General features: G+C 37.0%; 1 protein-coding gene across 2 annotated transcripts in view; it reads left to right on the top strand.

Annotated features, from left to right (window-relative positions):
- The first annotated feature begins 3,573 nt into the window (after nucleotides 1-3,573).
- Nucleotides 3,574-16,088, top strand: part of KIF16B (kinesin family member 16B) — a 135,752-nt gene continuing 123,237 nt past the window's right edge. For both annotated transcript variants that reach the window (XM_070933062.1, XM_070933061.1), the window contains exons 1-5: nucleotides 3,574-3,624; nucleotides 12,446-12,515; nucleotides 13,833-13,946; nucleotides 14,858-14,974; nucleotides 15,991-16,088. In XM_070933062.1, the coding sequence (XP_070789163.1) occupies nucleotides 3,578-3,624; nucleotides 12,446-12,515; nucleotides 13,833-13,946; nucleotides 14,858-14,974; nucleotides 15,991-16,088 (446 nt within the window). In that variant the 5' untranslated portion in view covers nucleotides 3,574-3,577. The remainder of the gene's footprint in view (nucleotides 3,625-12,445; nucleotides 12,516-13,832; nucleotides 13,947-14,857; nucleotides 14,975-15,990) is intronic.

Below are 16,088 nucleotides of genomic sequence, written 5' to 3'. Positions count from 1 at the left end.
TGAGACAAAACACATGTAACATCCTGCTGTTATATGATTGTGGTATTTGGGCCATCCAGATCTGGAGATATTCCACCTTTAACCTTGATTGCGGTAGTAGTTCCCCCTTCAAAGTCTTCCTAGACTTGTAGCTCTTCCTTGAGGTATTGGCTGTGCCTAGGAAGGCCGTTGCACAATTCCATTTGGTGTGTCGCACCCTTTCCTAGATCAGAGGGCCTTTCACATTTTCACAATGCCCTAATCATTTCGTGGCTTGGCTACTGCAATGCTCTCCACATGGGTCTATCCTTGAAGACCACCCAGAACTGGTCCAGAATGCTGCAGTTTGAGCAGTCATGTACATCCTTCAGTTCTCCCATATAAGACCTCTGTTTCGTGAGTTGTAATAGTTGCCCTCTTTTAAATTTTACTGATGTTATAGATGTTATGTTGTAATTTCTTTGATTTTATGAGACATCCAGAATTGATGATAGTTGTACTTCTGACAATAAAGAATGTCTTTTAGGACACTTCTACATCAGATGTCCCATGTCTAACCTTATGAGGTTTGAGAACATTTGAGAATGGAACTCACAGGGATATAACAACCTCCATAACCTTGCTGCTTTAATCCACCTAGTTCTTTATCTCAATGGGCTTTACTTATTTATTTGAATTTATTGGCTGCCCAACTCCAGTAGACTCTGGAGGTGTACAAAAGCAGAGAAAGCATAAAAACAGCTAAAACATTGAATCGCATAGACAGCCGGATTAAAATAATCTAATGGTCAGCAAAACAACAAAACAGATTCCAGTGAACAAAAGGTTTTCAAAACTTTCCAGAGCCTCAGGAGAGAGGGCACAGTATTTATCTACATGGGATGCTGTTCCAGAGGGTGGGGGCTATGACATGTTTCCTAGGCCCTGCAGGATGGCAGCGTTTTATGGAAGTGACCTGGAGTGCACCCACTCTGCTGGAATGTGCTGGGTGAGCAGAAAGTATTGGAGAGAAGCAGTGTCTCAGATATCTAGGCCCTCTGTCATATAGGGTTTTATAGGTAATGACCAGCATCTTGAATTGCACTCAACAGGCAGTACAGCTTGTGTAGCAATGGCGATACATGGGCAGAGTGAGAGGTGTCCATTACTGCTTTCATTAAATTTTAAAACAGGTATAATTTCTGGGTGTTTTTCAGGGGCAACCCCATGTAAAGCACACTGCAGTAGTCCAATTGCGAGATGACCAGGATATGACTGTCTGAAGGGCCTCAATCTCTCTCTATACTTGCCTGGAGATACTGCTTTCCAGCTTCTTCTAGGTAGTTTTGCCTGGTTATTTCTAATACCCTGTTTCCCCCAAAATAAGATATCCCCTGATAATAAGCCCAATTGGGCTTTTGAGCTCATGGCAATAAGGCCAAGCGCTTATTTCAGGGTTCAAAAAAATATAAAACAGGGTCTTATTTTCGGGGAAACACGGTACCCATTTTCTATTGAGGAGCTATAGCTTTAAAAAACTTACAGTGCTCCCTTCCTATTTTAATTCATGCTATAAAACATAAATCCAACCAGTATTTCCTCCATGCTGATCTATGATCATGATAATATCTTATTATAGTATTTTTTGCAATGTATGTAAATATTTATTCATCATAGATGATTAAATAAAAACACCTTGCCTTCCTGGCATGAAATTATTTACACTGAGCCCGAATCTGTTCTTTTGAAGCAGGGAATAATTTGAAAGAAAGTAATGATGTAGTAGGCAACTACTGTATTCCTACCTTTTTAATCATTCACAAGGAAGCATGCAGAGTCTGGATTCAAACCAGGAAATGTCAGGTGGAGAATTCTGGGAGTTGAAGTTCAAAGATTTTAAAAGTTTCTGAGGTTGAAAACCTGATATAAAGTGAGATATAAAAACTTCTCCTGCTTCCTCCCTAATATTCCTATCATCACAGAAGGGGGAATGTTCAGTACAGCACAACTGAGAAATTTGGGATTGTGGAATGGAAGAAGTAATTGTTTACTTACAGAGTAGGCTTCCCAATTAAAATAACTTGGCTCCTTAAAACTAATAAATTCGAGATTAAAATTAGCTGTCACTGGTGGAAAAATAGGAATACTGTATTACTTGCACAATGAAAATCGCATTGCTATGTTTTTATAGGCTGTAATAGGTCATCTTCCTAATAAAGGCTTAATTAACATATCAGCTTTGTATATATAATAATTAGTAGGTTAACTCTTATAATAGTATGCATGGAGTTGTCATGTTTTGAAATTGAAACACAGAACATTATAATTTGCTTGGCATAGCATTATGGTATATTTGCACATTTAACCATGCACCCATTTGGTCCAATAAGAAACTCCCAGTGGGTTTATAATTCTTCAGCTCTTGAGTTCTTCAACAAGGCTGCGTAATACCTCTAATAAATGTCCAGATTCTCTTCTTTAAATCTCGATTATCACATGCTTATATCATCATCAATGCACACGATGCTTTCCCGGGTTTACAAAGGTAAATATTCTTATTCCACAGACATACAAAGGCACCTAAAGATGCACACACTTTTACACATCTCTAAACCCACTCCATTAAATTCATCAGACCACCACACACCGGGTTATTATTAAGCATAGTAGAGCAAGTGGCGCTTTTAAAAGAAGCCGATTTCCTTTTTTTTTTCTTTACAACAGAAGTTTCAACAATTATACTACTTTGGGGATGGTCTTGGTGGTGTTTTACGAATGGTACGCAGAGCCAGGGTTACAAAGATCGTGTCGTTTGCTGGTAGATAACGCACGTCTGACACAAACCCAAGGTCCCAGAAAGAACTGGGAAAGTTCTTTCCGAAGTATACCGGAGACCAGTAAAAATTAGGCAGCGCCAGATAAGTGGATCGGTGACTTCGCACATTATAAAGGCGGCTTTTGAGAGAATAGCGCAATTCAGCCGCAACAGCATCTTGTTCTTCTCAGCCCCTGGCTTTCTGCCTCTTTCCGCCGATGCGATGTATGATGGCAGTAGTAGCCGGCTTGCTTGGGAATAACTGGGAATAGTGGTTTTTACAGGCGCTCCCGCTGACCTTCTCCGCTCAAAGGGGAAGTGTGGTAAAAGCCCATTTTATTTCCAAGGTGGCCTCCGGCAGACCCCTGAAAGGATAAAACCGAGTGTGTGCGTGTGTTTTGTTGTGTGTGAATTAGAATCTTCAGAATCAGCTCGGAGAGAAGAGTTCCATTTGGGCGAAGGCCGGGCGATCCGTCCGCTCGCTGTTTGTCCCTCGGCGGCATCCTTACGCCAGCCCTGCGCGGGGAAGTCAGCCGCGGAGAGGAGCCGCCGCGTCAGCAGCGCCGCTCCTTGGGTGCCAAGGAAGGCAGTCCCGCTCCCGCTCCCAATCCCGGGGCGTCGAGCGGGAGGCGGAGATAGTCAGAGCCGGAGACCTTCCCATACTCTCCCCTCCTACGGGCCCTCGCAGGGATGTGAGCCGTTGAGCCACGGGGGAAGCGCCCGTCTCTGGGGAAAGTGGGTCTCCTCATCGGGGGAGCCGGCGAGGTGGGGGGGGGGGCGTCGCTCGCGACCGGGGCATGCGCCATGGCCTCGGTGAAGGTGGCTGTCAGAGTCAGGCCCATAAACCGCAGGTGAGAGAGCGACCCCATTCTCTCCTCCTCCTCCTCCTCCTCCTCCTCCTCTAGGCTCCACGGGAGGAGAGAGAGCCTTGGCGGGTGTCTCTTTATCTTTTTCCGGGCCGGCAGGGACTGAGCACCTCCGAGGGTGATGATACTTGTACGCAACCCTGTGCTGGATTTGCTTGCTTCGCTTTGCCTGCTTTAAACTGGCGTATTTCCAGCGTGACACTGGATAGCCAAGTAAATAATAAGGCTAACTCGAGGCCTGCCAGTGAGCAGGTGGAAATGAAATCCTTGTTCTACTTGTAGCGTTTAATGGCTGTTTGTTTCTCGGTCCTTGTAGGATAAAGCTGTCATTCCCCCCCCCCCACATAATTAAACACTAAAGGCACAAGAAGTCTTGATTTCACATGGGCACGGATGAGTGGGCAGGACTTCAAAGCATTTATACATTTATACAGGTAGTCCTCGACTTACAACAGTTTGTTCAGGGCTGTCTTCGTGCATGGGCCTGATGGGCACTTGTCCGTGGGCCCACGAGCATAGGGGCCCCATACTAGCATCTGTGTATGCTGACCCTTCAATGTACTTTGTATCATATAAATACAGGAACTGTATGGCTTACAAAGTATTATTGTGTTTTTCCAACACCGATCTTGTTGGCAATGCCAATAAAATATATATTTAATTTTATCGACCATTTACATTTTTATTCCTGTGAGTAGTTGTCATAGGGGCCCCAGTACACTGCTTTGTCCAGGGCCCATAATGCTGTTAAGACGGCCCTGAGGGACCGTTCAAAGTTATGACGGCATTGAAGAAAGTAACTTATGACCATTTTTTCACACTTCACAGCCGTTGCAGGCATCCCCATGGTCACAAGATCAAAATTCAGGAGCTTGGCAATGGACTCATATTTAGCAATAGCAATAGCACTTAGATTTATATACTACTTCACAATGCTTTACAGCCCTCCTCTAAGTGGTTTACAGTATCGGCGTATCGCCCCCAACAATCTGGGGTCCTCATTTTACTGACTTCGGAAGGATGGAAAGCTGAGTCAATTTATGACAATTGCAGTGTCCCGGGGTCATGTGATCCGCTTTTGTGACCTGACAAGCAAAGTCAATGGGGAAGACAAATTTCACTTAATAACCATGTGACTAATTTAACAACTGCAGTGATTCATTTAACGAATATGGCAAGGAAAGTCATAAAAACGGGGTGAGACTCACTTAACAAATAAATTTTGTTTTGTCTGAGCAACATAAATTTTGGGCTCACTTGTGGTTGTAAGACAAGGACTACCTGTATAAGACACTGCCAGGCATATTTCTGTCTTAAAGTATTTTCTGTTCAGAAGATGCATTTTTTAATGTGTAAAAGATAACTTCAGCAAATTGTGATACATTTTGTGATACATTTTCCCATAACTGAAAACCAGTAAATGATTGATTGCTTCCTGTTGGCTGCCTCTAATTCATTGAAATTTAATAACAGATTATGTGGAGAACCAACTGCCAGCAATATATATATATATATTAAAAAACCCTCATACTTGCATAACAAGTTTCAATGTCTTCCAGAATAAATTGTACTTATAATAGGCAAATTCCTCAAATAAGAGACACTTTTTCTGGCGAGGTTACTGATAACTCTAGTAGAGTTAATAGCAGAGCTGTTTTGATTGCACTTTTTTTTCAAAGCTTACAATAGTTCTTGACTGAGATTTTCCTGTAGTGAATAAAAATTCAGACAATCAAATGGGAACAGTGAGGGAAAAAATTATGTGCCTTCTTGATTTTGTTTTAGACAGTTGAGATTTTGAGATTTTCTCATCCTTTTTTATGTTGTGATCTATTCAATAAATGATTAAGCAAACCATGCTTTTATATAAAAGCAACAGAAGTACCTGGTTTATTGAACCTTTCACATTCCTCGTACTGTTTCATCAAAGAATACCCTAAATAATTAAATATAAGACATTAATGAACTATTGATGACATCTTAAGTCATAGAAAAATAAGGACAACAGGCTAATTAGATACAATATCAAATTGTGCTACAAATTGTGAAATAATTGCTTTAAAAATTGTCAGATTTAGATGCTTATTTAAACCTCTATTAATGTAATTCTCAAATAATTATCACTTGCGTGTAAATAAATTTATTAAAGTCACCATTATTTTATGTACTTGGTTTATTCCTTGCATTTTTATATTTGCAGTCCCTAGTTTTAAATCAAATGGTCCTCAGCTTACAACATTTCATTTAGTGACTGCTCAAAATTACAATGGCCCTAAAAAAAGGGACTTATGACCGTTTTTCACAGTTACAACCATTGCAGCATCCCCATGGTCATGTGATCAAAATTCAGAGGCTTGGCAATTGATATATATTTACAACCAATGAGGAAGCCAGATTCACTTAAAAGTCATTACTAACTTAACAAATGCAATGATTCATTTAACAACTGTGACAAGAAAAGAAAAGAAATTTTGGGCTCAGTTGTGGTTGTAACTCGAGGACTGCCTGTATGCTAAAGGTCTGGTAATGTTTTTTGCTGATCTTATGTAGAACATGCCCAATGAGGGAGCAGAAGCTACTTAGTACTTGAATCAGAGACTCAAAGAAAATATAAGGGTTAAATTGCAATTGGATACTTAAATAAATATATTTCTAGTGCCAAGTAAATGTATTCTTAAAGTCAATAGGATCAAATCAAAGGAAACTATTATGGAATGTTACAGTATTGTGTGCCCACAATTTCCCCCCCAGTTTCTTAGTTTTTTTGTATCACCAACATATTTTGTGCATCAGCCTTACATAATAGTAGGTTGCAAATACTGCTATATCTTTTTCTTTCTACAAAAAGCCCACTTTGTAAATATGCATTTTGATGCATTTATTTTTTGGAGAATCTTCTATTTTTTCTTTCTTAGTAGTTTTGATAAATGGGGTTTGGGATGTGCATTGTTGGTTTTTGGTCTATTGGTTTTCTACCCATTTAATTTTCAATTGCAATCCAGTATCTTATTATCCTTTCCTAATCAATAGCAAAAGGTCAAGGCTAGTCTTTATGGCCTTGTTAGTAATGCGGTGTCAGTAATGGAGGCAGAGAAAGTTATTTATCCATTATAAAATTAACTGGAATTGTAACCCTGAAGCTTTGTTGCTTCTTGTAACATTTTTTGAAATACTACTTTATTATAATGTGTCGAGGAATATCCTTGAGGAATTTGCCCATTGATTATAGTATTGATTATAAGCTGGGTAGTTGTATTCTGATGGTTACAGAATTCAGTACAACAAATTATATTGTGGCAGAAAGACATTTATAACTCAGCTTGAGAGTCAACTATGTTACTACCAGTACCGTAAACTGTTTTTCCTATTCCTTGAAGAAAGAAGGTTTCAGAGTAAGACTCAAGAAAACACCTAGGAATATTATCTCAGAATTTCTGAAGGATTATATAGGAGTACAAAATAGGTCAAAAGAAAATTAGATCTTTGATACATAAAAATTGGCTATAACCCCCCCCCCCCAAAAAAGAACTGAATGAAAAATGAGGAAAGCAATATAATTTCCATGATTTGGTTCCTTAAATTTGGTTCTTTGAAACAGCAATTTTAAAAAGAAAATTTCAATTTTGTTATATTGCATAGCTACTTGCAAGCCATCCAAAACCTCTCTGAAAAGTCAAAAAAGTGCCTCTTAAATATGTCAGGTAGAGTGTTGCAAGAGGTTAGAAACACCTCAGATGACCAAAAACAATTCTCTGAATGTTTCTTTTCTTCCAATTCTCTTCTAAAAAGGTTAATATGAACACAGGGAGCTGAAGAAAAGATAGACATTTTTGTGAGAGGAATGAAATTAAGATTCAAGTCCATGATTGTTTTTTACTTTTCCCAGACTATTTATCTACCTTCATTATTATGGAAAGAAATGTATGTTGCAAGAAGTGAAAAGTCAGTCTGTTGGAGCAAATTCTGTGTAACAATGTCACATGTAACTTCTTTAGATGAACTTACATTAAGAATTTTCAGATAAAAATGACAGACATTATCTCTTTACCTTTGAACTTTTTTTTAAAAAAAGAAAAGGACTTTGTTGTCTTGATTTCTTTGAAACAGTTCTAGATATTAACTTTTTTTCTTTTTTTTATACCATTCCTTTTAGTAGAGGTTTGTTCAGTTTACAAGAATGCAAAATAGACTTAAATAAAATCATCACAAGAAGAGAATGCTTAAATATAATACATACAACAATTAAAGGTGGTTTTATGGACTGTACAGAAAAGCAAAATATTAGTTCTTGATGGCTCTTAAAAGTGCCTGGGTAATCAGGGATGTCTGTAATTAGTGATGAGCAAATGTTCTAATACAAAGCAAAAGAGGTGGGATGTGGACATGCTCACTGTACTTGTCAGCCTCTCCTTAAAGAAACTGTCTTTTCCTTGACTCACATAGCAGCTGCAGGGTCTCAGAAAAATACATGTTTGAGTTAAGGAGGTGTTGACAGGTGCAAGAAAATTGTATCCCGATTCTTTTTCCAAATCTCTGTTACTCAAACAGAATAACAGACCTGCACACTTATTCTAATGAGGGTAGGAAAAAGTACATTTTCTTAAAGGAAGCATTGGCAACGTTTTTCTGTTTTGGATCCAAATAGTTGTACATCTCTATCTTCATTTGTTTTTATAAAGATGACGGCATAGAAACTAGCTGAATGTCCCTTAGGAGAGAGTTCCATAATTGCCTCTCCAATTATGGAAGCCTATAATTAATTTTAAAAAAACCATTAGTAGTCCAATCTTATTAACATCATCTGAGGAGACACTGCTCAAGATCTGGTGAGCCAAACCTTCTGGTAGAATAAGTAATATCCCTCAAGATGATCAATGCATAGATTGAACTTTATGGAGGGAGTGCTTTTATTATTAAAGTTCTGTGATTTCATTTAGACATCCCCCTTAAGAATCAGACACCATTTGAAGCTTCTGAAACATCTTCAAGGCTAGTCCTATATACTGAATATAAAAATAAGCTAATAGGATAATTACCAGGGCACATATCCTGGAGGCTAGGATTTAGCCTTCAGGATATAGCACAGAGTTGAAGGTGGCTCCTTAGCTGAGATAAACATAGGGTCTCTTTGGTATTGAGGCTAACTGTCTCTCTAGTAACAGATAAGACTCAGGAATATTTAAGATATACAATTGTTCTCTTGGAAGGAAAGCACTCTCATCTATTAGAGGAAGCTTTCCTAACGCTTAGAGCCGAAAACAAAATTACTCAATTATTCCATCTAATATGGATTCAGCTTATGTTTTTTGGACCCCATCCATTCCATTAATGTTTCCAAGCAACTTTTAAGCACACGTATAGTCTTTCCTTATTAAAGTAGAAAGGAGTTGAGTGTCACTAAGACACTGATGAAACCAACATCTGGATAAACACCTCCAGCGATTTGAACATCAGATTAAATAAAAAAAATATCTCTGAGTTCCCTAATTTAAATACAAAGTGTCCAGATAGAAGTTTCCCATTACAACTTTTTGGTTCCAGTCCTGCAGGTAAAGCCAGATAATATTGTCTTTCCAGTTCCATACCACTAAGTTACTCCAGCCATATGCCACAATCAGTCATGTTAAAGAGCTCTGAGAGTCAATGCTGTAGCACACTCCATGTCTTTCTCTCTCCCTGTATGGTGATTGATATGGGCAACTAAGCAGTTTCTGGGCTGTTTCCACCCTAAAGTGAGAGTGAAATGGATATAGATAATTGGTTTCTTCCACTTATGTTTGTATCTGGATGACCAACACTTTTTAAAAAATTGGTTAGAGTTTATACTCCAACCTAAAGGGACTCTGAGCAGATAATATACCTCACTTATACAAGTGAAGTTAAAATTCAAAATAAACATGACAAATTATAATTACAAAACTTTGGTACCCTAAGTGTCAACCATGAAACTATGACAGGAGCACACTACTTATTATCACTGTTTCCATATTTCAAAAAATTAGATTATAACAGATTTCATAAAATCTGTTATAACAGGATGGGAGCTACTTTGATCTCAGGAAATATGCTGTTCCAAAGAAAGAGGGCTGTAACCAAGAAAACACTACTTCTCACAACTAATACTAATTGGATACTTCCCCTCAGGGAAGAGCAGAGTCATGTAAAAGAGTGTCTACTGTTCCCAACCCTTGGAGATATTCCAGGGAATAACAGATGAACGGTATCAAAAGCTGCTGAAGGGTGAGCTCAGTATAGATAATCTCACAAAATGTAGACTGAATCATCTCCATAGGACTTTTCCAGTTGGACTTGAGCTCCAAGTATATTTGATCAGTTTTATTCTTCTAGTGTCTTAAAAACTCATTGCACCCCAACAAATGTTTTTCTAGCCCATCTTTCAATAAGGAATACAGTCACTTAGTATTTTATTACTCTAATTTCTTTTGCTTCATTTCCCTGTACTACCTGTACATACCCATATAGACCCTACTTGTTATATCTTAACAGCCACAAATACAAATGCCTGGAGCACAGGTACTTGTCCTAAACCACAGTTAGGACTGGAATTTTGGTTGCTAAGTGCTGCAATGACTGGATCTAATCACTATAGTCATTAAGCAAATCATGCGGTCATAAAGGGATTCCAGCTTCCTCAGTTGACCTTACTTGTCAGAAGCCAGCTGGGTAAATTACAAATTGTGATCCTGTGACCACAAGACACTATAACCATGGTAAATGTAAGCTGCTTTCCAAGCATTTGAATTGCAGTTACATTACTGGGAGTGCTGTGCAATGATCCTAACTTCAAGGATGGGGCATAAGTCACTTTTTCCAAGGCCATTATAACTTTGAATGATCATTAAACAATTATAAGTCAAGGATTACCTGTAAATTCTTCCCATTCCTCATTCTTATGGCTTATGCCGATTCTGTATTTGCTCAAGCATAATTGTTAATAAGAGAACAAGGCAGAGCAAGGAACATCCACCAGTCACCAAATTTCTGTGCGTCTGATGGTCTGTGTCAGGGTAGGAAGGACACAGGAATTAATGCAGACATACACAGTGTTCTGTCAAAGTGATGTGTTATTGTTACAGGGCAAATAAAATAAATGGTGCATATATTTCTGTATACAATGATCTTAGCCAAGTAATATACAGTACTTAGGAGTTCCTTTTTCATATAGCTGCTAAATTTAATCATGGCTTTGTTAACTATTAGCTTGGTAGTGCTTTCCCTTTCCAGTATTGGCTAGAGAAGAAAGGGAAGAGGAAAAAAGAGCTTTTCCTGAACCTCTTGAAAAGCCAACACCTTGGCCACACTTTTCCAAGCACTTTCCAGCATCACTCTGTTACTTGCAGCAGCCAATCTACTCTGCAAATCTCACTTTCTAGCACTGCTTTCTCCTGCTGGGTCTTCAGATATACATTTCTCCTTCCTTCAGAGATCCTCCTTCCAGCCACATTGCCTGCTTTCCACCACAGCTTCGATCCTTGCTCCTTGAACATCATATAGTTCTTTCAATCTACACCAAAACACATAGACTAACAGATAAGAACTCTTCTCTCTGATGGCTCTGCTCCTCCTAGATCTTGAACTAGAAGTCAGATGTACTTGCTCACAGGTGTTTTAATTAATCTAAGAACCTTCTAGCTATTTGCATGACATCTGGCAAACAGACAAAACTCTTAACCTTGAAGCAAATTACAACCCTGTCTCAGTTATGACAGTGTCCTGCCACAGCCTGATCTCTTATCTTTCATTCTTCCTCACTGTCTCATAGCATTGCTAATGACGTTATATCTGGACAATCCCATTTGTCCACTTTCAAAAAGGTGTATTTTTACCAAGATCAGGTAATTTGTATAAATGAGTAGCACAGTTAATCTAAATAATTTATCCGGAATTTACTTCCTCACTAAAATTAATATAATCAGTATACTAACAATAATATACCCTTCCTATTCTTGCACTTTCACATTTCTCCTCTCTGTACTTCCTGTGGTACTCCATGCATATATAATAATACCTTGGTGTGTTACATTCAATATTAATATTTTGATGTATGGACAGAATTCTAAATAACCAAATTCCATTCTTTGGTCCTCTGTTTTTGATTGTCTGAGACCATGTGCCTAATCTTTTAGAGAAGTTAAAGTGAGTAGAAACAGTAAGGCAGATAGAATTGTATTTTGGGACGATGAGAAGGGGAACTTAGAACAGATTAGCTGGAGAAACTATTGATCTGTATGATTCAATTTAGACAGTGACTTCATTGTAGAGCATATCAAAGCAAATAAAGACTTCTCAAGAGAAGCTAAGGGACATCATAGAGACCACACAGTGAAAAAATGTAAAATAAGTAGACACGGAAGAACAGATTTGCTTCGTACAATTTATGTTATGATTTATGTAATGGTCTCCCTTCAGCAGTCTTGGAGAGCAGATTCAGCAAAATTCTATTAAATGTTATGCCCATGTGATTCAGGTGAAATTAAATCTATGGAACATGTCTTTCTATGCTACTTCAGCTGTTCTTTAAGAAATTGCCTGGATGAATTGAGAATTTGTATGAATTTATATAAGTTATTTTACAGCAGACAGAGATTCCAAAGTTACTTTCTAGTTGTCAATTTTGGCTTCTTAGCAATAAGCGTGTGCTCTTTAGAAGATCAACACTCTTGTATCAGATAACTGTCTCAATATTATTTGGGTGGACTTGAAGATGATAAAATGTTTATAACTTTATTAAGTTTGGTCTATGGTCATAATAAATGTTAATTTACTATAGTATTTTGCTCTGCAGGGAACAGGAGCTAGATGCTAAGTTTATTATTTCAATGGAGAAAAATCAAACACAAATCACAAACTTAAAGGTAAGTATGTTCAGCCACAATAGAAACATTTTTATTTTAGTTTATCATTCTGATTTTTTTCTTAACAAAATGTAGCAGACAAATCACCATCAGAATTTAAAATCAGAGGATCAGGATGAGAGCCGTGGTGGCGCAGTGGTTAGAATGTAGTACTGCAGGCTACTTCTGCAGTTTGTCAGTTCAATTCTCACTGGCTCAAGGTTGACTTAGCCTTCCATCCTTTCGAGATTGGTAAAATGAGGACCCAAATTGTTGCTAACTCTGTAAACCGCTTAGAGAGGGCTGTAAAGCACTGTGAAGCGGTATATAAGTCTAAGTGCTGTTGCTATCATAAAAGAAAAAAAATTGAAGAATTTAGTAGTACCTGATATACGGAAGTGGTAATTTTTATACACTAATAGTTTATTTATTTATCTAAAACACTTATACTGCTGCACATTTTATACCAAACTCTAGAGGGCTCCTGAATACTTCCTTTCTTGTCTTTGATGTTTGGAAGGCATAAAGGCTAGTATTATGATAACCAGGCTATCAAACAAATAAGTAGGCTTGAGTGTTTTCATTTGGGGGATGGTACTTTGTTATAGCTGTGGTTAGTTCATCCAGAGATATCAGCACACCCTATGTTTTGTTTCATATCAATAACGCATGAGAAACTGGCTAATATGTGTCGATAGCCACAAAATAGAGAGTTAGCTGCTCCAAGCAGATTGCATCTTGCCCATCTTCAATTCAATTAAAAATGGATACAATGTATTTAACCTGCATTTAGTAAGCAACTAAAATATATGGCATGTTAATTTTATTTGCTTTTTAAAATTAACTTTTCCCCCATTAATCAAAGGGCATTCTAATTGTAATAATTAGGAATTTAATTCTCCTATTTTGTTTTCTTTTCTATTGTACTCCTGTTAATTCTGTAATCTTAATGTAAATGATAAAAGGCTAGAATATCTATTGAATCAGCCCATTAATTTTGAAAGAAATGTAATTCGATAACCTCATTTTCTTCCTCTGAATTTGGCTATGTTCTTAGAAATGGTAGGAGTGATTTGCCAATCCTCATGGATAAACAAGTGCAGGTGGGGACTCTATGGAATAAAATTAATGGATATATTAATAATATAGGAGGTGAGTAGTGGAGGATAAATTTTTGAAAATTGCTTTTCTTGAAGTATTTTTAAATATTTAAGAAACAGATGCGCATTAGTAGATTCACCTTACTACATATTCACCTCACATTTTTTTTAAAAAAATGTACAGTGATTATCTTAATATAGAATGCAGTGTTAATTTGTTTGTTCATTCACTTATTAGATCCCAGAGGGAGGAACTGGGGACTTGGGAAGAGAACGAACAAAAACATTTACGTATGATTTCTCCTACTTCTCAGTTGATCCTGAAAGTTCAAACTATGCATCTCAGGAAATGGTAGGTTGCTGACATTAATGATACCCAAAGTGAAAACATATTGCCAATGTTTACTATGTGAATGTTGGAGAGATGATTTTAAAACTGCTTATTTCAACTGTTTAATATGTACAAAATTACCTACACGTGTTGGCCATGCACATTTGTAGGTATATATATTCCCATTCCTAGGCACACATACTGATTCTTTTACACTGTGATCTTCTGTTCTGTTTGGCCAGCAATTTGAAATCATGTAAACCTGCAATTCTATCACAAAATGTCTGTTAACTACTTTGAAACTTTGCTTAGAAACTATTGTGGTTTTTTTTTTTAAAAAAAAAAATTCTGATGTGTTGCATTGGATTTTTCTTTCCTTTGTGTATGTAAAGTAATATAAATCATGTTTATGGTTTTTGAACAGATGTTTCAGTTTTATCAATAATTAACCTGGGCATGAGTCCAAAAGGATAAATTGTTACTTCCACATTAATGACCTTAAGTTTAACTTGTATAATATTCATGTAGGCTTCTTGGGTGATAAGCTGTAAATGTTAAGACATATTCCTTGCAATATTTTCATGTCCTTATTATAATTCAAAAAATAAATATTTTTTTAAAGAGAGTTTTAGAGTTAAAACTCTAAAGAAAAAGAAAAAGAAATAAGGAACCTGACCTGATTCTTAAGAAGAGCATCCAAGATTATATTATAAAATATTGTACACTGCTTATTGTACATTTGGGGAAATATATGAATTATATTTCTAAATAAATATTTGAACTGACCATCTCTAATAAATGCTTGCTAAGTTAGTGTTCTTACAGTATGTTGTACTAAAATGATTGCTATAGTTTACAGAAATGAATGAAAAACATACTTTAAATTGTATTTTGAAATTGTATTTTACTTCCTGACATTCTTGGATCCCCAGGTATTTAACAACCTTGGAATTGATGTCCTCCAGTCTGCCTTTGAAGGTTATAATGCTTGTATTTTTGCCTATGGACAGACTGGATCTGGGAAGTCTTATACAATGATGGGAAATGCTGTAAGTTATTCATTTCAGAAAAAAACTTTTTATAAGTTGATGCCTTTTGTATTATATTTATTTCCCCCTTTGGTTTCCTTAGAAAACAGATAATTTTAACAAATGTTTTACATGTAGACAGTTCTAATAACATCTGGCACAGATAAAAGCAAGAATTAAAAAACCAATTTCATTGTCCACCCCATACTTTAGGGAGGCTGCAGGAGATGCATCTTCTTGGTAGTGATCTTTATCTTATGTGACATCCTTCCTCCCAAGATATGGTTAGTCCTGATCGTGATGGCATTTAGAAAGGCTGTCAAAACCTTTGAGATATGATCTCTTGGAGTTCCAATTAGATGAGAATGTTATTTATTTGGATCAACATTTTATTATTTTATTATTGTGTATTGGTTTTTATATTCTTTTTGTTAGGCTCTGTAGAGCTTTATATATGCTTCCCAGACTTATTTTGATTGAGCTGGGTAGCCATTTAAATATTTTAAACAAGGTAACTTGTTTATTTACATTTTCTAAGTATAACTAGACATGTGAAGAGTTATTTAGTGATACTGGCTTCTCCAAATTGTGTACATGGGAAACAATGAGTGATTAGGCTGAGCCCAAGGGAGGGGTTAAATAGGCCATCACTTTGGGCCCACAAGATATCTAAGTTCTTCCCACCTTGAAATCTGTTGACTGCTACCTATCACCAATTTGTTTTGAAAATTAGTAGTTCAGTTTTATGTAGAGAGCTTAAGCTTGAAATAAACATACATATTCATTTGAACTGCCTGGACTCCTGATTTTCTGGACTTAACAAGGAAGGTGGGAAAGTGACATTTGCTCATTCTTTTGTTCAACCTCCTCTAATAAAAAAATAAATTCTCCCCACTACCCAAAAGACAATTTAGAGAGATACAAATTGCAAATTGAAAAGACTTGTTGAAATCCAAGTGTTTCCCATTTTTGAATGGAATATTTTTGTATCAGTCATTTTTTTGTATTGCATTATATCAACGTATTATTTTTTGTAGGGAGATACAGGTTTAATACCTCGGATCTGTGAAGGATTATTCAAACGAGTAAATGAGAAAACAAGATGGAATGAAGCCTCCTTTCGAACAGAGGTCAG

The sequence above is a fragment of the Pituophis catenifer genome, unplaced genomic scaffold (genome assembly GCF_029215685.1).
Source record: "Pituophis catenifer annectens isolate HBS135680 unplaced genomic scaffold, rPitCat1.0.hap2 SCAF_1, whole genome shotgun sequence".
Taxonomy (NCBI): domain Eukaryota; kingdom Metazoa; phylum Chordata; class Lepidosauria; order Squamata; family Colubridae; genus Pituophis; species Pituophis catenifer.
Note: the sequence above shows the minus strand (reverse complement) of the source record. Positions and strands in the feature narration are given on the sequence as shown.